The sequence below is a fragment of the Gossypium arboreum genome, chromosome 13, assembly GCF_025698485.1.
Source record: "Gossypium arboreum isolate Shixiya-1 chromosome 13, ASM2569848v2, whole genome shotgun sequence".
Lineage (NCBI taxonomy): Eukaryota > Viridiplantae > Streptophyta > Magnoliopsida > Malvales > Malvaceae > Gossypium > Gossypium arboreum.
This window is the reverse complement of record NC_069082.1, coordinates 118,002,487-118,024,869: the sequence shown is the minus strand read 5'-3', so window position 1 is coordinate 118,024,869 and position 22,383 is coordinate 118,002,487. Positions and strand designations below refer to the sequence as shown.

General features: G+C 33.6%; 2 protein-coding genes across 2 annotated transcripts; both read right to left on the bottom strand.

Moving 5' to 3' along the window:
* Positions 1-7,353: 7,353 nt before the first annotated feature.
* On the bottom strand, positions 7,354-10,220 carry LOC108462689 (uncharacterized). Its single transcript, XM_017762609.1, has 5 exons — positions 9,683-10,220; positions 8,829-9,560; positions 8,132-8,513; positions 8,005-8,080; positions 7,354-7,860 (listed from the first exon to the last, which is right to left on the bottom strand). The coding sequence occupies exons 1-5, from the start codon at positions 10,218-10,220 to the stop codon at positions 7,354-7,356; spliced, it is 2,235 nt and encodes a 744-aa protein (XP_017618098.1).
* Positions 10,221-14,449: 4,229 nt separating this feature from the next.
* On the bottom strand, positions 14,450-16,174 carry LOC108462690 (UPF0481 protein At3g47200-like). The gene has a single exon (XM_017762610.2). The coding sequence runs from the start codon at positions 15,958-15,960 to the stop codon at positions 14,614-14,616; it is 1,347 nt and encodes a 448-aa protein (XP_017618099.1). The 5' UTR covers positions 15,961-16,174; the 3' UTR covers positions 14,450-14,613.
* Between the last annotated feature and the right edge of the window lie 6,209 nt (positions 16,175-22,383).

The window sequence follows — 22,383 nt, the reverse complement described above, 5'->3', positions numbered from 1 at the left end:
ATATTCATATATATACATGTCATGATACATATTATTATCTTACCGTTTCATTATATACATATATCATCCTTTTCAATATATAAATATATCATGTACCATCATTTCCATGTATTTCATGTATATATCTGTATTAGTTCGTATCGAACTCATATTGTCTCATAATATAACATTTTCCGCTGAACCACTAGAATAATATCAAATACATAGAAATCTCGTACATTATGTGCTAACATGTGGTCAAAACCACTACTATCTCATATCTCATATTAGTGCTCTCTCTTAAGCCATAAAATGGGTCTGCTCACATAAGCTATCAGTCAAGACGTAGCTACACAGTGATGCTCACACAAGCTGTCAAGTAACCGCAACAAATGTCGGAAACTCAACCACCGGTTAGACGTACAAGACCAACACCCGAAACACGGTAATCCCTAATGATATGTCATTTGTATCCTAAATATTCCTAAGGTTCAAACGGGACTCAATAGTCGTCGTGCGTCATTGAATTTTCCTCGTTTCATTATAAGCTAAATTGTATAATAACATATATATATATATATATATATATATATATATATCGATACATTTTCAATGAAATTCATGTAATAACATTCAATTCAATCAACAATATACATAGTATAGTTCATACGAACTTACCTGGCTAAATTGTAGAAATACCAAAGTTCAGGGGCATTTTGGTAATTTTCTATTTTCCTCGATTTTCCACCCGATCTTAATCTAAATTAATAATTTCATTTAATATATTAATTTTGACAATAAAACAATTAATTTCATACAATTTGGTAATTTTTTACATTTTTACAAATTTACCCCTAAAGTTTTACTTTTATTCAATTTAGTCCCTGAGCCTAAAACATGTAAATTAACCATTTTTCACCCAGAATTGAGCTTATTCGAATGTTCATGATATCCAAAACAGCCCATTTATGAAACAATTTCACATTAAATCCTTGTACTTTTATTAATTCAACAAATTTGTCCCTAATCGAAAATTTTCATCAAAATCACTTAATAAAATACTTTTAAATATAAATCAACATTCCAAATTCATCATATAACATCAAAAATCACAAGATTCATTAATGGAAACCTTTAAAATTTTCAAAAGTTTCAAAATCGAATGTACGGGCTAGCTGAACCTAGTTGCAACGATCTCAAAAGCATAAAAATTATTAAAAATAGATGAGAAATGGTTTACCATGCATCATCCAAAGAAAAACCGAAACTTGAAGCTTCTCCTATGGTGGTTCGGTTAAAAAAAACAATTTGGGGAAGAAAACTATCATGTTTTCTTTATTTTTTTTTAACCTTTTATTTATTTATTAATAAAACAACATATAAAACTTTATAATTAAAAGAAACCAAAGCATCCAACAACCCCACTATCTTTAGGATGGCTAATTTACACAATAAAACCACCTAATTAATATTCTTTACTCAATTAACACTTTTAAATTAATAGCAATTGACTTTTTTAACTTTTATGATTTAGTCCTTTTTACTTAATTAACTATCGAAATAATAAAATTTTCCAACCAAACTTTAAGCCCACCTTAATTACACTTCATAAATATTTATAAAAATATTTATGCCTCAGTTTATAAAAAAATGAGGTCCCGATATCTCAAGTTCTAAAACCACTTGACCTTAGGGTCATACCGCTTGAACTTAATAAATCGCTTATAAAACAAAAATCACTATATCAACAATCTTTTTAAAATCACAATTAACTTGTAAATATTGAATACAATATTTACAAACTTACTCGTTGGATTTGGTGGCCCCGAAATCACTGTTTCCAACACCATAGAAAAATGGGCTGTTACACCACCATTAGTCGGGGGTTGGCAATAGTCATCTCATTGCACTAATGTTGATTTAGATCCTAAGGAAGAACTCCCCCAAATAAAACCCCTTGCAATCTTCTCAATCTCCATACATATACTACTGGGTATCAAAGTTGTTTGCATAAAATAATTGGGGATTGGCATAAAAATATATTGTACCAAAGTAACACGACCCACCATCGAAGGAAGTTTAGCATCCCAAATATCAAGTCTTTTATAGTCCTTATCAAGGACAAACTTAAAGTACTAGCAGTGAAATGGCTATGAAAGAGTGTCATGCAAAGATAAACAACAAGTTCAGGAACTTCATTAAATTCCAAAACCATGCAGATTTGAAAGGCAATATCAACAGGAGTACTCTTTAAAAAAAACATTAGTCTTTTGGGCATTAACTTTTTGATCCGAGGAAAGTCCAAAAGTTTCCAATGTATCTTTAACAACTTTTACTTATTCTATATCAACTTCAATAAACATGAACAAATCATTCGCAAAAAATAGATGCAGCTCTCCTAGACATCCATTTGACAAAAAAGAGTGGTTTCCAAACCCTCTCTCCAACCAGTTTATGAATATATTGTCCCTTTCTTGATACCTCTCAAAGCTTGAAACTCATCCGATAAAGAACCATTCCACAAAATTTGTATAGAACCTGAAGTTATGCATTCTATAATAACTTGAGATATCCGAGAAGGAATACATGCATCTGAGAGGGTATCTTCTATGAACACTCATCGTAGTCTATTGTAAGCTTTCTTTAAATCAACTTTGATAGCCAGCCAACACTTCTTCCCTTTCTTGATTCGCATAGAATGAATAATTTCTTGACCTATAAGGACGTTGTCTGTTATAAATCGTCTAGCTATAAAACTGACTTGATTAGCTACAATCAACTTCGAAAAGATAGGTTTGAATCGATTGGAAATTAATTTTGTCTCCATCTTATAAAGAAAATTACAAAGGCTTATCGAATGAAAATGATTAATAGTTTCTAGACTTTGGCTTTTTGGGATCAAAACCAAAATTGTATTGCTAATGCTACGATCCATAGGTCGACTAATTTGATAGGTTAATGTAATCGGTGTTGATTAAACAGAAATCAACTAATGAGTGAATTCATATATCTAGGCTTATCAGGTAGCCAACTTACACTTAGTAATTTTTTTTCTTATTTAAAGTTGTACTTTGTAAGCAAATTGTTGTAGACTAGTAATGAAATAGCAAGTGAGATTTGATTGCTAAATTTATTCCTTGTTTTCTTTTCTTCCTCTGTAAAAACCCAACAATTTTTCTCGTTGCGTTCAATGAAGCTCCAAAAACTTTCCAATGCCTCCTTGGAAACGGAAGTCCTTTGAAGAAATTTACCTTCATAATCCACTTTATACTTGACCATGCTAGCCAAACTTGTTTTCCTATAATGAAGAGGGCCAATTGAAATCAATAGAGTGTAAGCTTTTGGATTTGCTTGATGGATGTTCCTAGGGTCTTCGTAGATAAACCTTTGGTCCGGACCCCATTCCAAATCCTCAACTTTTGAATCATTGGATGCTTCATCTTTCTTTGTCTCAAATGATGGGGCGTTAATTGAGCCTAATTGTCCCTTTCTTGGAGCCATTTCTTGCACCTAATTTTTCATGTATCAAGCATACATATCAAGTTAGCAATAAACTTTATATATATTGAATGAAGAATGATTTTAGTATTGTTATGTGGCATGCAATAGTATGGTGCTTTGAAATCAGTATGTACCGACTAGACCAGTACTATATGTTACTAACTACTATAGATCATACACATAGAGACTTAAAACTTACAGGGAATCTGGTAACTTTTAGCTTCCAATACTAGAATTGGCTGCTGAAGCCTGGATTTGAAAATAGAAAGAAATGGAAGGGAAACGTTGAAGAACAAGTTACTAGATAATAAGTGAATCCTTGAAGTCGATCAGAGTGGCTAAGGGCATTTATATAGATGCAAATTTGGATCAGGTTGGTTGAATCTGATCCAACTAAACATCAACAAAAATATTTAAAAAGGTGGCATTGGTGGGTGTCTATAAATTGAATCTTAAAATTTATTTAGTTAGCAGTTAATGTCTCCTATATTTAATATATAAAAGGGTTAATGTATTAAAAATCTTTTTTTTTTTGTGAGAAAAAACAAATGAACCATCAAAATGATTACATCATGCGATCAGAGAAAAGACCTATGGACTTGGTCAACATCTAAGAAGTTCTGAACCACAGGAGGAGGGGTATCAAAGAATTGCAAATCAGAAGTAGATGATAGAGCTTCTTTTGCCAAACAATCAACAATTGCATTTTTCTCCCTGGGAATATATCATAAAAACCAAGAGTTCTCCTGAGATAAAATGCTCTTAATACGCCTAATCAAAGCAGAGTTCGACGTAGCTGTGTAACTCCCTTGACTGGCATGAATAACATCCAGACTATCCGAGAGAATTATTACACAATCATGACCTCTTCGTTAGACCAGCTTAAGTCCTTCAAAGATGCCCCAAAGTTCAGCTTCGAATATCGAGCACTTTCCAATATATTGATGAAAACCAAAGAGCCACTGGCCATTCCTATCTCTCGTAACTCCCCCAGCAGATGCAATTCCAGTATCCAGTTGCACAACCCCGTCAGTGTTGAGAAAGATCTTAGACCGAAAATCTTCCTCTTTCAAAGGAGAACCAAAATCACCACAAGTGATAACTCTAGATGGTGAATAACATTGAGTAGCCCAACACAATGAATTGTTAACAACTCCCTCGAGCTCCAAGCATGTCCTTGAAAAATAAGGAGATTGCGATTCTTCCAAAGCCACCAAATCAAAATCCCAACAAGACCAGCCCAGCTAGCTCCTCCTTTCGAGATCACTGAATTATCCTGCACATTCAAAAGAATCCAATCTTGTAAATTAAGAGAGAAAAATTTTGTTAGACGGTTACCTATTAGGACCATACTCCGTACATCCTTAGCTGTAGTGCAGTCTCTGAGAATATGAAGGATGTTTTCTGAAAGATAACCACATGTAGAGTATGAGGGATTAGCAGTTAAACCTCTTTTGACCCTTTCAACATTACTGAGAAGACGCTGCTTAAAAACCAACCAGATAAAGAAATGAACTCTTTGAGGGCCTGGAATCTTCCAAATACACTTCCACTTTTCATCCTTCAAATTCCAGTCATCACCTTTACAAATCTTGAAGGCACTTGTGATCGAGAAATTTCCAAACAAGGTATGGCACCAAATGATTCTATACGGCCCTTCAGAGGGAAGAGGAGGGGGAATACCCATAATAAACTCAATCACTTCCTTCGGGATCCAAAGTCTAAATAAATCAAGGTTCCACAAACCATTCTCATTAACCATATCGTTAAGACAACATCCTGAATCAAAGTTAACATTAGCTGGAATAAACTTAATTAATTTTTCCACAGAGGGAATCCAAACATCTTCCCAACAACGTATTTGATTTCCATTACCAACAGACCAACATAAATTCTCTCAAAGCAGTGGCCAAATTTTAGTAAGGGAATGCCACAAGAAAGAACTCATGTTTCTCTTAATATCTTCAAGAAGAGTATCCTTTATGCGATATTTGCCCCTAATAACCCGAACCCAAAGAGCCTCTTTATTAGTAACTAGATTAAAACCTAGCTTTAACAGGAACGAGATATTTTAGTCTCGAAGTTTCCATAAACCAAGGCCTTCACAACATTTAGGTTGGCAAATGGAATCCTACCCAACCAAAGACATCTTCCTTTTATGCTTAGAAGAACCCCAAATAAACTGTTTCACCAAACTCTCAATTTCATTACATACTCTTCTAGGAATCATCATGGACTGCATAAAATAGCTAGGAATGGTCAGAAGAACCAACTGTGCCAAAGTGATGCGACCGGCAATGGATAATCTTTTTGCATCCCAGCTTTGGAGCTTACCTCTTACTTTCTCAACCACGAAATGCATAGTACTGTTAGTCAGCCTCTTATGAAAAAGCAGAACTCCAAGATAGTGACCAAGATTCTGAACTTTTTGGAATCCAAATAAAGAACTAATAGAGTCCACCATCGTCACCTCAACACCTTTAGAGAAAAAAATGTTTGTTTTCCTAGCATTTATTTTATGGCCAGAAAAATTCAAAAACTTCCCAAAATGTCCTTTATAAGTCTACTATGTTTCAAATTAGCTTTACTAAAGATAACCAAATCATCTGTAAAAAATAAATGAGAGATAGGAGGACTTGTCCTGGATAGTCGAATGGGGCTCCATTCCCCCTCCGCAATAGCAGAATGAATTGCTTGGCCAAGGCAATCCATGCATAATACGAACAGATAAAAGGAGAGCGGGCATCCTTGCCGAATTCCTTTAGTTGGCCTGAACTTAGACAGGGGAACACCATTCCACAAAACCTACATCGTAGAGTTAGAAATAGAAGATATAATGACATTAATGAGAAAAGAAAGGATACCAGCAGCTTGAAGTGAAACGTTAATAAAATCCTATCGCACTCTTTCGTAAGCCTTCTCCAAGTCTATCTTGATAGTCATCCATTTTCTTCTAGAAGAACTCTGCATCGATTGGATTACCTCTTAGGCAATGATGATATTGTCAGTAATATTCCTCCCTATGATAAACCCTGCCTGTTCGGGACCAATAATCTTAGGAAAAATAACCTTGTACCTATTCGCAATAACTTTCATCACAAGTTTGTATAAAACAGAGTAGAGGCTAATCGGTCAGTACTGAGTAAAATCCTCAGGATTATCAACCTTGGGTATGAGAACAATTAAGGTATTATTTAGCTCATCTTAAATTTTTTCCCCATTAAAAATACTTCTAACCCAATTGTAGACTGCCTCTCCAACAGTATTCCATTGCCTCTGGAAAAAGAGTGCATGAAACCCGTCATTACCCGGTGCTTTGAGAGGAGACATGTCAAAAAGAGCTCCTTTAATTTCCTCATTAGTAACTTATTTTCCCAAAAAAGAGATATCATCTTGATTAAGAAGAGGAAAATTACTAGGGGCAACTGTCCCATAGGGTCAGGAAGCTCCCCATACAAATTCTGAAAGAATTTATTTGCCTCAGTTTAAATAACTTCTGGCTCATAAATCCAATCCCCACATTCATTACAAATTGCAGTGATGCGGCTATTCTTCCTACGTCGCAAAGTATGATCATGGAAAAACTTAGTATTGCAATCTTCATGATGAATCCAATCACAACGAGCCTTCTGTCTCCAAAGAATTTCTTCATGGTGAAGAACATTTTCTAACTCCTGCCGGATCTTTAATTCCACTTGAGCTAGACAATTAGAGCCAAAGAAATCCATAATCTTTTGAGTTTTGGAAAGCTCCTTAACAAGAAACTTTTTCCGACAAGTGATGTGACCATAGACTGTCTTATTCCAATCCTTAAGGTCGCGAGATAAGTTGCTTAAAGTAGCCACCATGTCACCAGAGAAACCTCAATTATCTTCAATAAATTTTCCAAAAATTCGGATGCTCAACCCAACCTGCCAAAAACCTAAAAGGTCTACCTCTAGGAAGAATAATCTTAAGATTTAAAGATAGGAGTAAAGGCCTATGATCAAACTTAATTTTTGGAAAATGGGTGACCAAACTATTTGGAAAACGCTGAACCCAAGCACTGTTTCCCAGAGCCCGGTCAAGCCTCTCAAAAAGTAAACCCTTATGCCACGTGAAAGGGGGTTCTCTGTACCCTAAATCATGAAGCTCAGCCTTTCCCACAAAATCACCATAAAGCGGACAACGTCTTCCTTTAGACATACCACCTAATTTTTTAGAGGAAGAAAGAATAGCGTTGAAATCTTCGATTGCTATCCATGGATAATTCTCCATTGGGATCGACCGTTTCAAGGTGTCCCATAAATCCTTTCGCTTTTGCCTATTAGGGCTTCCATAGATAAAAGAGATGAAAACAACAGTAGTGGAAGACGTAGATCCCACGTGAGTTAGAATAAACTGAGAGTGATTATAAATGATCTCAAGACAGACAGAATCCTTCCACCCAATCTAAATGCCCCCCGAGAAACCAATCGCTTCAACGCGATGAAAATAAGGAAACCCCAGCTTAGCAATAATATTGTTAACTTTGGAACCACTGACCCTTGTCTCAAGCAAACTAATAATATCAGGCTTATATTCCCGATTATATTCCCGAAAAATACGAGGAAACTTATTGCTAGCACATATTCATAATAAAATTAAGAAAATAAAGAGACATACCTGTTACTGTCGATTGACAGTACCCCCATTCGTGATCAAGACCGCGCCATTTGAGACAGAGTTGATGTCATTGCTAGGATTCAAATTTGAAATGAGTTTAGCCATTTCCTCTATGGATTCAACTAACGGTACTCTAAAGTTTCCGGAAGCTTTGAATCGACCTCCCCGGCCACGTAACACATTGGATGCTTTTCGACTATTACACCCAAAAGAATCTTTACCTCTGTGTCTCTCTTTAGAAATAGGAATACCATCACCTTTCTTCCCCCAGGTTATATTGACCGAGTTATTTTTTTCTTTCTTGTGAGAAGTATCTTTAAAACTAATAGCAGAATGTTTCCCAGGGTCTAAAATACCATCAGAAATGGGGACAGAAGAACCCCCAGGACCTTCAAAAGCAAGATTGAAATGAGCTTTAATGTTATCAAAAATTTCAACATTTAAATCCCCCCGAACTTCATTGGACAAAACACCATGATCAACAACATTAAAAGTCACATCTTTACCCGAAGACAATTAAGGTAAGGATCCTGCGCCACTAAAGTTTAAAAAAGAATTAGAAACAAAATTACTAGTAAGAAAATTTTCTTTCGAAACCTGCACATTTTCATTACTCGTCATTGGCCTTTTCCCTTCAAACTTCCCCTACTTATTAAAATTTGCCTGGCCCAAATAATTAAGTTTGGTAGGCTCCATAGCAGAACCATCTCCTAGACGGCCCGAAACCATTAATTCCAAGTCTGCCATTATAGCTTCCTTAGAAGACCCATTGCCCAAAATGGGCTTGCTGTTTGGACCAGCAGATAAATCCACATTACCCAAATTATTATCCCCAGCCTTAGTAATTAAAACGCCCACACCTTCAACAGTCATTTTAGCATCTTCCACCGACAATTTATCATCATTAACAGCAAGAAAATTACGATTCTTATCCCCCTCTATTAACACTGAAAACCGTGATTTTGATGTCTCCTTTCGAATTTTGGGTTCGTTAATCAATCCCTTGTTTGCTCCGGCAATGCTTTGACCATTCCTTGAACCACGCCAGGATCTACGCTTGACTAACATCCATGGACCACACTCCGGTCCCGTTTCTTCAACAACACCACCAGCAGCCGCATCCGACCTATCAGTCACCAACTCTGATGGGCGTTCAAAGGTACGATCCTCAACCTTAGTCGGGCATAAGTCCTTTACGTGACCATATTTACCACAGCCAAAACAAACAGTAGGGAGTGCCTCATACTCCACTCTCTGAACGGCGCCATCAACCAGGACTTGAGAAATCAGGGGCTTCTTGAGGTTTAAAAACACTCCGAGGCGAGCAAAGCGACCTCTAGACCTATTGTCTGTCTGAAAGTCTAATTTGACCCCTTTCCCGATAAGCCCCCCAATAGCCTCCACAATTTGTCGACGAAACAAAAACCCCGGGAGGCCTGGTAACCAAATCCATGCCAAAACCGTGCTGGGATACAGTTGCGAAGGGCTGAAGTCCTTTGTCCTTGGTTGAACAGTGAGGTATTGTCCAAAGATTATCCACGGTCTTGCGAAAAAATACGATCATAGTCAGCCTTATTCACAAATCGCACCAGATAATAACCATTCTCAATATCCATGAGGTGGATCGGGGAAATAGGTTTCCAAAGACTAGTAATGCGATTTAGTAAAGTGTTATAGCCAATATTTCGCCCTAAGAGTTTGATAACCAAAGTTAGTTCCATTTCTTTGAACAGGATTTCTTTAACCCGGTCAGAGAAATTAATGGTCGGAACTCCATTGATGATGGACGTTTGCACATCGTCTGCTCGTAAATCAAAATCATTATTGCTTGTATTGACTCTTCCAAAGGAAGAACCATTACAATCCATCATGGGATTATTCGGATTTTCACCAAATAACTTATCTTTCCACGAGAGCATTGATGTCAGATTAGGTTCAACAACCATATCTTCCGAGACATCTTCAACCCCGCCCGAAGCATCAACAACTCCGCCTTTAAATTTCACTTTCTTGGTGGTTTGATCCCCGATAGAGTGAGAATCATCGTCATTTTCAATAACAGCTGGTAGCAAAGGAGAGGAGAGTTCCTTAGACATTTTTTTAATAACTATTAAAAATAATTTTTCATTCAATATATATATATATATGAAATATGTTTAGTTGGTTGACATTAATGCATTAACAGCTAACCAAATACATTAACCTTTTAATATATCAGTATACGAGACATTAACGCATGGGTGGGCATTTAATATATTAATATATTAAAGGGTTAATGTATTTTTGCTTTTGTCTATTTTGTATATACCTTTAACTAAAATATTTTTTTATTTTAGTCTCTAAATTTAAATTTTAAAATATTATCAATGACATGACATTATAATATTATTTCCCAATCCCCATCATCAACTGAAACATAAATTTTTATTTCTAGCTCATCAGGCTTGTATGCAATCCAATTTCAAATACTAAAAGCCTAAAGTTAATTTAGGATCAAATATTTAAATAGACAACCAAAATATAAATTTCAAAATAAATCTAATTTCTAAGCCTAAAAATTATATTAACCCTAAATAAAATACTAATATCCATATCAATTTTATATTTAACTATTGATAATTTATAAATATATACCCTCAATGAATTAGAAAATCTGAAATCATTAAAATGGATTTATTTATATTATCAAAATTATTTACTTTCTAAAATATCTTTAATAAGGCGCTTTTGTTTGATTGACTCGTTGATAATTTAAGAGTTATAGATGGCATCCGTATAAAATTTTTTATTAGACTATCTTATTTATTTTAAATATTTTAAATTTACAAAACTTTATGCCGATACATACTTTGTATTAAATATATTTTTATTTTTTATATATACTCGATATTTTGGTACTTTTGTATTAAATGCCAATAAAGCTCGAAATTTACCCTCTCAAGGTTGAGACACTAGCGATTAATTTTGTTTTCGAACTTCATTGCATGTTTGCTCAACTTGTGATTGAAAAAGTTATTTCATCAATTAAAAACGATGTTTTGAGAACTGGACCATATCAACAAGTCAGATCGTCTAGAGATAAGGGTTGAACAAATTGACTTGTGAACTTATACAAAACAATTGAAACAAGTTAAGAACCCGATTGAACTGTTTAAACTAATTTTCTCTATTTTTTTAAAAAAGTATTTTTTATGAATTTTTAATCATTTATTTGATCAAATCGAATAAACTGATCAAACTAAGAACTAGTGGCCTAACTAGTTTGACCATCAATTCGGTTTTGAAAACCTTAATAAAATCATAAAACCCAAAATGCTTACACTTGTAAAAGAAGTCCAAGAGGAGAGGAGGAAGAAAGAAAAAAATAAAGTAAAAAAAGAATATATAAATGTATATATATAATTTTTTATCTTTTTCGTTTACCTTTTTCTGGGGATAATATAATTTTTTGCCCCTAAGCTTAGTAACTAAGTTCACTTTGATACATGTACTTTTGTTATGTTCACTTTGGCACTTGAACTTAACAACTAGATCCATTTTAGTAATTGAATTTTGATTCCATCAAGATTTGATGATGTGACTAATTTTCTTGGAACATGATTGGATTGGTACAAAGAGTTTGAATCGATTGAATTGAAAATTGCTCGAAACCGATAAAAATCGAAAATTGAGATGAAAACTAGTAGTCGAACCGGTTTAATAATTTTTATTTTATTTTATGAATTTAAATTGTTTATTTAATTAGTTGGTATAACAGTTGAACTGATCAAACCGATTGAGTCGAGACTAGTGGTTTGAATGACTCAACAACAGTCTGATTATTAGAACATTGTATGTGACACTCTTTAAGATTATACCACGTTATCACTTAAATATTTATATAATTTTTTAATTTTCAAGTAATGATATCTCAAAGTTATGTTATCAAACTTTTATATTTTTCAAATTTAGGGACCAAAATGAAATTAGTTGTCAAGTTCAAAGCCAAAGTGGATAAAAAAAGTACAAGTACCAAAATGGACCTAATTACCAAATTTAGGAAAAATTTTATATTATCCTTTTTTTTTCAAAAAAAAAAACATAATGGTTTCACTACCAACTTAGAAAAAAAATTTAAGTAGCACTTACGATTAAAAAATGTAATGAGAAAAATGATATCAACCTCATTTTACAATATATTGTTCCTTGACCTCTAGATCTCTAAAAAATTTAACTCTCATTAATTTTCTAAAAATTTTAACTAAATTCCCAAAAATTTTGAAATTTTTATTAAGCCCTTAAACTTTTTAAAATTTAATTAAATCCTTAAATTTCTTTTGGAAATTAAACAACATGTAGAACTTTTACCTAAAGCATTTTCAATTGTAGTATAAACACTATGTACTACCAGAAGCAGGCGTGAGCAGTTAGAAAACAGGAGAGGGGAGACTTAAGTTGCAATATATAAAAATATGTTGTTAACGTACTTTGAGAACGAATTACGATATTTGTTTCCAAACTTATTTATTAATGATTTACAATGCCCGGTGCGAAGCACGAGCTATTAAATTAGAGTGTTTTAATTATTTTATATTGTTTAATTGTCTTTTGATTAGTTTTTTGGTTGACAAATGTCTCTTGATATTAATGTCATCTGATGGGAAAACCTTATCCTAAAATTTATGATATTGTCTTTAGAGTAACCACACCACTCTTTGGTTGTCATGACGCTAACTTTTGAAATCCTGACATTCAACCTCAAGATCGGGACGTCCATTAGTATAACCGGAAAAAAAATTGTAATTTGGGTCTTCAAGGAAAGAAGCTCGTTTACTGTCCTGGGTCGAGACATTAAATTTTAAATGTCACGATATTAATTTGAAAATTTTAAAAATGTTCTATTTTAGTCTACCAACCGTTTCGAATTAACAATACGTATAAACCCTAGTGAGAAAATGATACAATATAATGGTTCATAATCGTATTTTTAGATTTAAATTGTTGTACTTATGGAAAATCTGTTTTATTTAGCTGAAATTATTTTGATAATAAATATGACATCCCGTAAATTATATCTAGTAATTAGATTGAATAAGAGTTGTTACAATAATAACATTATTTTTATATTTAATTTGATAGATAAGTTAAATACTTATAAACAAATTAATGTGACAGTTTGTTTTTCATAAAAAAGTGTAAAAAGAAAAACGACATTTTCAATCTTCATTGTTCCAGTTTCTTTATTGTTTTTAAAACTGGCCAAGTCGTTTTAGTTGGCAATTCATGCCAAAAAGTCAACTATTTAAGTAAGTCTGGTCCAACCTTGTCCCTGCACCAGCATCATATCCAATCCGCCTACAGCACATTCTATACCTGTTTAACAATCATCCGTGGTGAAGAAGAACGAAAGAGAAGAAATAGCAAAGAAACAAAAATAAAAATAAAAAATAAATCCACTTATTTTATTGATTGAGACTCTAATATCTCAAATAGAGACGAGTCTAATATTTATCAAAAAAGTTAGTAACTGCAAAGTCCGATAAATACTAACAATTAATCTTATATTGACATTCTCAGTAAGATGAATAACAAATGAAACAATTTTATAAAATTGTGATTCCACGCTATTCATATCTCTTTTTAATAAAAGAATAACAAATTAGATTTTTTTCAACTAAAAATGTAAAAATTTAGGAGGAAAAATATGATTAGTCATTCTTCTATTAAAAATGAATAAGGATAACGTGAAATTACAATTTCATACAATATTTTCTCAACAAACAAATTACAAACAACCTGCAACTAAGTATATTTCTTTTAAGGGTAAGCTACATCAACCGTCCCTAAATTTTAATAAAATTATGTTTCAACCACTTAACTTTTAAATTTTACAAAATCATCCCTTATGTTATGGGTTACTGCAAAATGGTCACCTAACTCCTTAACTACCCTTAACGAATAAGGTTTATCTGACGTGGCATGACAAATATGCCAAGTATTTAAGAAGAATTGTCTTCCTTTTTCTTTTTTCTGAATATTAATTACTTACTTTCTTAAATGACATTAAATTTTCTTTATTTTTCTTTTCTCCCTTCTTTCTTTTCCTTCTTAATTTATTCACTAAATCACTACCATCCACAACCTGTGCCTCCCTTAAGTTGTTCACATCATCTTTAACCTCAACCTTCGTTACAAGATATATAGATAGATGCATGCAGATGAAGAGGCCAGGAGTTGGGTTGAGTGACGGAGCAACGATAAGTTACGCAGATGGTGTGGCTTGTGCAAGCAGGTACTGAAGATTTCATACCCAGAAAAATTAGGTGATAGGGCATATAATGTTAACTTTGGCATGGTAATTAAACTTAACATACACTAAAAAGAATCTGGCGCATCCAAATAACAAACTAAAAGCAAAACCATGAAAACTTCAATCACTACTTTCATTACATACAACTGCGTCGGCATTCGTATTTTATTGAAAACACACCCACACAATAATACTAAAAATTAATCTTTCACAAAAGCCAACACGGTTTGTATGAAGGTGAAGACGACCACCATAAAAGCTGCAACAGTCCCTGTTCCTCTCCAAAGATTGGGGAAATAAACACGCTTCAGAATTCCATAATTCTCCTTGATGAATAATGTCACTTTGCGCTTCCGACCCTCTTTATAAAGCTGGTTCAAACGGTTCGCGGTTTCCCGGTAGCAAGCAGGTGGCTCCCCAATTCCCTGCATAAGTTTCTTAATCATACGTTGCACCGCTATATTCGTGTTTATTATGGTAACCAGTTTTCCTTCGTTTTTGCCTTCCTTGCTTAAAATCCCTTTTTCTATTAACTGTTCTACATCTTGGGCAGTTCGAATGAGATAATTCATTAGTTCTATGTAAGCACAAACGTAGGCTTCATCTGGACAATGGCACATCTCGAACGCCATGACATTCCGAAGGTAAGCTTCAGTGTTGGAGTGCACTGTCAATTTGGGGATTTTAAGCTTTTTGCCTTCAAATTTAACATCAAGCAAACATGCAGTTTGATTAGGTTCAACTATAAGCTCAACACCAACTTCATGCAAACTTGTGGCACCGTACACCTTTTTCAACGTTGGGATATTGGTCTTGGATGATGGATTTTGTGTTTTGGCCATATGGCATCTTTGCAAAGCGGTGAAGTGTGGGATTTGTATCTGCTCGAACTGCGGGGCCCATGGAATGTCAAAGTAGGAGCAAGCTAGTTTAAGGAAAGAAGGAACAGAGGCATCTGATTCTAGTTTGTGGTTTTGATATGGTTTATACACTTGTTCAAGCACGAACATTGGGATCTGGTTTTCAAGTAAGATCAAGTCCCTCCGTAGACCAGCTGACCATGTTTCTTTCAACAAGAAGTCTTTGATGTCCCCTTTTTTTTCCACTTCCTTCTCATAGTTCCTCAAGAAGAGCTCCAAGATAAACAGTGCATCATAAAATATCATCTTTACGAACTCGTCTTCATCGATTAAAGCTTCGTAACAGTTGAGAATAATTTTCTCGTTGCGTTCAATGAAGCTCCAAAAACTTTCCAATGCCTCCTTGGAAACGGAAGTCCTTTGAAGAAATTTATCTTGATAATCCACTTTATACTTGGCCATGCTAGCCAAACTTGTTTTCCTATAATGAAGAGGGCCAATTGAAATCAATAGAGGAGTGTAAGCTTTTGGATTTGCTTGACGAATGTTCCTAGGGACCTCGTAGATAAACCCTTGGTCCGGCCCCCGCTCCAAATCCTCAACTTCCGAATCATTGGATGCTTCATCTTTCTTTGTCTCAAATGATGGGGCGTTAATTGAGCCTAATTGTCCCTTCCTTGGAGCCATTTCTTGCACCTACTTTTTCATTGTGTGGCATGCAACAGTACAGTTCTTTGAAATCAGTATGTACTGACCGGACCAGTACTAGAATGTTACTGACTATTGTAGATCATACAAATATAGGCTTCCAATACTAGAATTGGCTGCCGAAGGCTGAATTTGAGAATGGAAAGAAATGGAAGGGAAACGTTGAAGGACAAGTTACTAGATAATAATCGAATCCTGTAAGTCAATCAGAGTGGCTAAGGGTATTTATATAGATGCAAACTTGGATCGGATGGCTTGAATCTGATCCAACAAAACATTAACAAACATATTTAAAAAAAGGTGGCATTGGTGGGTGTTTGTAAATTGAATCTTAAAAATTATTTAGTTAGCTGTTAACGTCTCCTATATTTAATATATATTAAAGGGTTAATGTACTTTTCCCTCTCTGATTTTAATAATAACGTTTACTTTCCTATGTCAATTTTGTATATGACTTTTAATAAGTATGTTCATTTTCGTCTCTAAATTTAAATTTTAAAATTTGTAACAACATAATATATCACATCATAATATTAAAAAATTTATTTCTAAGTTACATATATTTTAAAATTTTAGATAATAATATGGTATAATTTTATATTACTATGTTATTATGTTTGTTTGCAATTCAAGTTAAAAGCACTAAAAACTTAAAATTAATTTAATTGTTAAATTTAAATATTAAACTGTATCATCAAAATACAAATATTAAAGTAAATTTAATTGTTAAGTTTAAAATAAATTCTTTTAGTCTTATTATATTTAAATAAAATACTAATATTGATATCAATTTTATATTTAACTATTGATAATTTATAAGCAACAATGAATTAAACAATGTGAACTCATTACAATGAATTTATTTATATTAACAAAATTATTTATTTTTAAAATATCTTTAATAAGACGCTTTTGTTTTGATTGACTCATTCACAATTTAGAGTTATTTAGACGGTGCATCTGTATAAATTTTTAATTAGACTATCTTATTCATTTGAAATATTTTAAATTTACAAAACTTTATGCGGGTAGTACTTTTTATTAATATCTTTTAAATTTTTCTTATTTTTACTATATATTAATATTTTTAGTAAATTATAGTAATAGTGACTCAATTATTAATTTTTAATCACTTAATTATAAAAAAATACAAATTTATTATTCAATTGTTCGATGTTATCTTTGGTCTGTTTCGCTAGCTATCATTAACTAAGTAATCGAAAAAGGATGTAATAGTTCTAAATTTGGTATAATAATAAATTTAACTCTCAAGCTTTATACATTATGTCAATTTAATCCTCTGAATTTAAAAATAAAAAATAAAAAAATTAGTCATCACCTTTTATGCATTGTGTAATTCGATAATGATTCTAACATATATATGTATGTACACTAAATTAAAAGAATAAAAATATTTAAAAAATTAACAAGTAAAAATTATAAATATAAATATATATAATTTGAAAATTGATATTTTTAATTATTTTTTCCCATTTTGAGGTTTTCATTTTTCACATTTCATGGTTTCTTTTACGCTTAATTTATAAATTAATACTTAAACTATACCCTTTTTCTCATCTTAGTAGTTAAACCTTTTTTTGTCACAAGTGGTACATAAAACTATTTTTTTTCTTAAATTGGTACTTCCGTTAGTTCAACTGTTATCAAACTGTTAAATTTATTTTAGAAAAAGATTAACCCACAAATTAGTACCTAAAATACACCCTTTTTCCCAAGTTGATACCAAAACATTTTTTTGTCACACGTGGTACCTAAATTATTCTTTTATTACTCATTTTGCACCAAAATATTATATCTATTAAAAAATTCCATCCAATAATAGACTTCTACATCATATAAACTTTAAAAATATATAATTCTTTTACTTTTTTTCTTTTACATTATTTCTTTCTTTATTTTCTTTATAATTTCTAGTAATGTTAGCAATGCTCGAAATTAGCCCTCCCAAAGTTGAGACACTAGCGATTAATTATGCTTTCACACTTCATTCCATGCTTGTTTAACCTGTGATTGAAAAAGTTCTTTCATTAATCAAAACCAGTGTTTTGAGAACGAGAATCAGCTGATACTGGTCTACAAATAGGAATGAACCAATTGACCTATGAACTGATACAAAATTGTTGAATCAAGTTAAAAATTTGATTGAACCACTTAAATCAATTTTCTCTATTTTTTTAAATTTTTTTTATATTTATGAATTTTTAATTATTTATTTGATCGAACCGAATAAACTGATCAAACCAAAAACTGGTGGCTTAACTAGTTCGACCATCGGTTTAGTTTTAAAAAATCTTGATAAGACCATAAAGCCCAAAATGCTTACACTGTAAAAGAAGCCTAAGAGGAAAAGAGAAAGAAAAAAAATATAAAGTACAAAAGAATATATATAATAATGTTTATCTTTTTCAGCTACATAACACTTTTTAATTAGTTACCTTTTTTTAGGGATAATTGATTACTTGATTTTGTGATAGGTTTTAAAAATTTATAATTACTAGTTCTTGAACTAACTATTATCGCGATGTAGACAAGTGTACCTATCGAACAGTAGTATAGTTTTAGTAAGACCGGATTGTCGAACCCAAAGGAACTAAAAGTACTAGTAATGACTGTCTTTTTATTATCTAGCCTAAGAATAAAGAAGTTTTGTTTTAATTGACTAATTATCTAAACTAAGAACGCACAGAGAAAATAATTGGGGAATTGCTTTGGGGAAAAATTGATTGACTTAAGACAATACCTAAGGAAAAATCCACCTAGACTTTACTTGTTATTCTGGCTCTGAATCGGACGATTTATTCATTCAACTTGTTCCGTAGAGATCCCTAAGTTATGTTATTATCCCTATTCAAGACTAATAACGTCTAATCCCTAGATTGAATAACCGAGACTTTTCTCTAATTAACACTCTAGGGTTGCATTAACTCGATCTATGGATCCCCTTATTAGGTTTTACCCTGATCCAGCAAAATCTTGTCACCCTATGTCTAGGCGCGCAATCAACTCCGCTTAATTATGACAAATGTACTATTAGGCAAGGTCTATTCCTCCTCTAAATAAGAGCATGTCTTGAATCAATATCCTGGGATATCAAAACAAGAATTAAGAACACATAATTAAGAACAAGTTAAATATTTATCATACGATTCAGAAAATAATAACAAGATTCGTCTTAGATTTCATTCCCCTTAGGTATTTAGGGGTTTTAGTTCATAACTAAATAAGAAAACATCTCAGAAGAATAAAGAGTACAAAACATAAAGAAAACCCAAAACTCCTGAAGGGAAATTGAGGAGAGATCTTCAGTCTTGATGATGAATCCGGCTTCTGAGATGGATCAATCGGCTTCCTTAGAGTAATTCCTTACCCCCTTTCTCCGTCTCCCTTTTCCTCTTCATTTAGGATGTATTTATAGGCTTTGAAATGCCTAAAAACCCTCAAAATTAGCATTTTTCAAATTGGACTCAACTTGGGCTCAGTAGGGACACGCCCGTGGCACACGCCCATTTTCGATTACTTCAGGCCGTGTTCGAGCCTGCCAAATTGACACAGCCGTGTAGTCTGCCCGTGTGAGGAGGTCCAGGCCGTATTGATTTTGTACTTTGGCCCATTTTCTCCGTTTTTGGCCCGTTTCTCGTTCCTTTCGCTCTCCTATGCTCTCCTAAGTATAAAACATAAAATTAAAGCATTAGGAGCATCGAATTCACCAATTCTAATGAGAAATCATCCATAAAATGCATTAAACATGGGGTAAAAATATGTATAATTTACGGTTTATCAAATACCCCCACACTTAAGCATTTGTTTGTCCTCAAGCAAAATTCTCAACTCATAATCAAAATAAATTCTTCTCAACTTATAATTTTTATCGATAATATCTCAGAATAATCCATAGGTAATCATACATTGAGAATTCAACTAAAAGAACATAAAAGTTTCAAACATTCCAAGTTGAGTATTTAATCATGCAAATATAGTTGTCTCTCCGTATCTAAGTAATTACCTTTGATACAGAATATCAAAGGGTTTCACATCCTCACTAAAGATTCACTCAAATCACTCGAGGTGTTTAAGGACAATAAATGAAACACTCAATAGTTAATAATGAAAAGTCATTACCATAGGCTTGCATGAAAATCAAATCTCCACCACTATAATTTAAGATGATACATCAATCAAAAGGTCTTTGGAGGGTTGTAATGAGGCTTGGTTAGGGGGGTGTAGTCACAAGCTGAAAGAAAGGGTTAGAATCGAGATTGAATTGAAAAATTACCTAACTAGAAAAAGAGCTAATCATTACTTGCGTACAACAGAGCTTCTTCTCAAAATATGAAATTATAGATATGTATACATAATTCTTTTTTTTAAGAACAAGTTAAATAATATAGAGTAACTATTAAGAACAAAACATAGCTAAGCAATCCATCCAACTCAAATCTCGACAAAAATAGGGATTAGTTTAGGGGATTTCAACAATAATGGGTTAAAGGTTAATATTAAGGTTAATACAAAGAATGCTTGTTAGGCTCAAATGGGTTTACTAAGGGTTAACCGTAGAGGTAGGCTTTTCATGGCATGAGTGGGTTAATCCTAAGTGCCTTAATCATTTTGATATATCAAATCAAATGGTGTGGTCTCGACATGCATAATCAAGCAAGTTCTAGAATAACAGTTCACTACTGACGCACTCAAAGCAATAATAAAAGTGAGCATGAAAGAATTAATAGATGCTCAAAAGGCTCAAAAATCTCACAAAAATTACGACTTTTTGATGTTAAAAACTGTGAATTCCAATTCAGAATAATACCTAAACTTGGGGAAACAACCTATAATTTTGAATTCTTAAAAATCAACTCATCATGCTTGATTCTCTAATGTCTTAAGTTTAAACAATCAATGCATAAATTGCCTATGTTTTAATTCAAGATATATCAATCAAAATCATAAATCAATCGAAATTTATCCTAAATATGATATGAGAGCTTTTTAAGAGAACAAGGCAGTCATTCAAGGATTTTTCTGATAATAAATAAATACCCCCCACACTTAAGATGTACATTGCCCTCAATGTATAAAGATAGATATTATAATATAAAAATAAGATAAGGGGAGAAATGAAACTTCCTGTATGATGAATTTCTCGAACTAGAGTTTTGGAGAGTGATTGGTTCGAGAGTGGAAGAGGATACTCCGGCGATCGTAGAGGTTCATTAGTCCATAAGTCTTGTGCCAAAGAATATTATATCTAGTGATAGTTATGGTCATGGTCGATCAGGACATGGTAGTCATAGAGAACTTTTTCGGTGGAGTTTTAGTTCCTATGTAACGATGAGCTTAAGAGCTCTATACAACTGTGATAAAATTAAGAAATTTTTAGGGGATATTAGGGAGAATAATTAAAAAAGAAATAACTGAAATTAATAATTAAAAATAAAATTTCTAAAATCTAATAAAAATAAAAAGTAGTTTCAATAAAAATTAAAAATATAAAATAATAAATAAATATTTGTAAACATATTCATCGCTGGATGGTTCACGAGGTGGGACTGGCGATGAGATGTGGAGGTGCTGACAAATCTACTGTAGAGTAGCATCAATGTTGTCAAATCATTGAAAACACTGCTGCTCGAATCGGGTGAGGCACTCAGAGATGTCAGCATATGAAGCTACAGCATAAACTGGACGAGAGGGTGGTGGTGGCTGAGTCGGTGGGTCCTCGTGCTGTGGGGTGACATCATCAGGAATGTCCTTGTAGGCCTCCTCCTCGGTAGATTGGGCGAGACGATACTGGAGAGGGTAGGTTCTTCGGCGCCTCTTGATCATCCTCATGCTAAGCATGCTTGAGATGCCTTGTGGAGATATTTGGCCAAGGAGGGTGAGGGATGATTCTTGGGCCGCGGTGTTGAGGAGCTTGAAGTGTCGCGCCAGTCGAGTCACGTAGGGGCCAATAGAGATGACCCCCTTCCGATGCTGTTCCGTCTGGTGCTAAATTGCAAGGGTGATGAAATAGGCAAGGTCGATGACGTGCCCTTGCGACATGCACCATAAGAAGTAGAAGTTGTGGGTGTTGACGACGCTAGTGCTCTCTCACCTCCCTGTAATCGTGTGAGCTAAAATAGCGTGTAAGTACCTCAGGGATGGTGGGAGAACTGATGCCTTGAAGTGGCTAGGATTGTAGGAGGCCGTGCTAGGGGCCAAAGTGTACCAACACTTCGAGGGAGAGAAATGTATGTAGCGACTGAGAGCATGTAGTTCATTCTCCTCCTTGAACTCCTCCATATATACGCCTAGTGCCTCACCGAACTCTGGGACGCTTAGTTGGCAGACTAACCCGCCTAGGCGAAACTGTACCGTGCCGAAATCATCGTAATTCGTCATAGT

Excerpts from the sequence above, each read along its gene's own strand:
- LOC108462689 (XM_017762609.1), bottom strand. The coding sequence starts at position 10,220 with ATGTCTAAGGAACTCTCCTCTCCTTTGCTACCAGCTGTTATTGAAAAT. Across the intron at positions 9,561-9,682 it reads GAATAAGGCTGACTATGATC|GCCTCCCGGGGTTTTTGTTT; the intron begins GTATTTTTTCGC and ends TTTGGTTACCAG. Across the intron at positions 8,081-8,131 it reads GGGGGTACTGTCAATCGACA|CAATAAGTTTCCTCGTATTT; the intron begins GTAACAGGTATG and ends AATATGTGCTAG.
- LOC108462690 (XM_017762610.2), bottom strand. The coding sequence starts at position 15,960 with ATGGCTCCAAGGAAGGGACAATTAGGCTCAATTAACGCCCCATCATTT.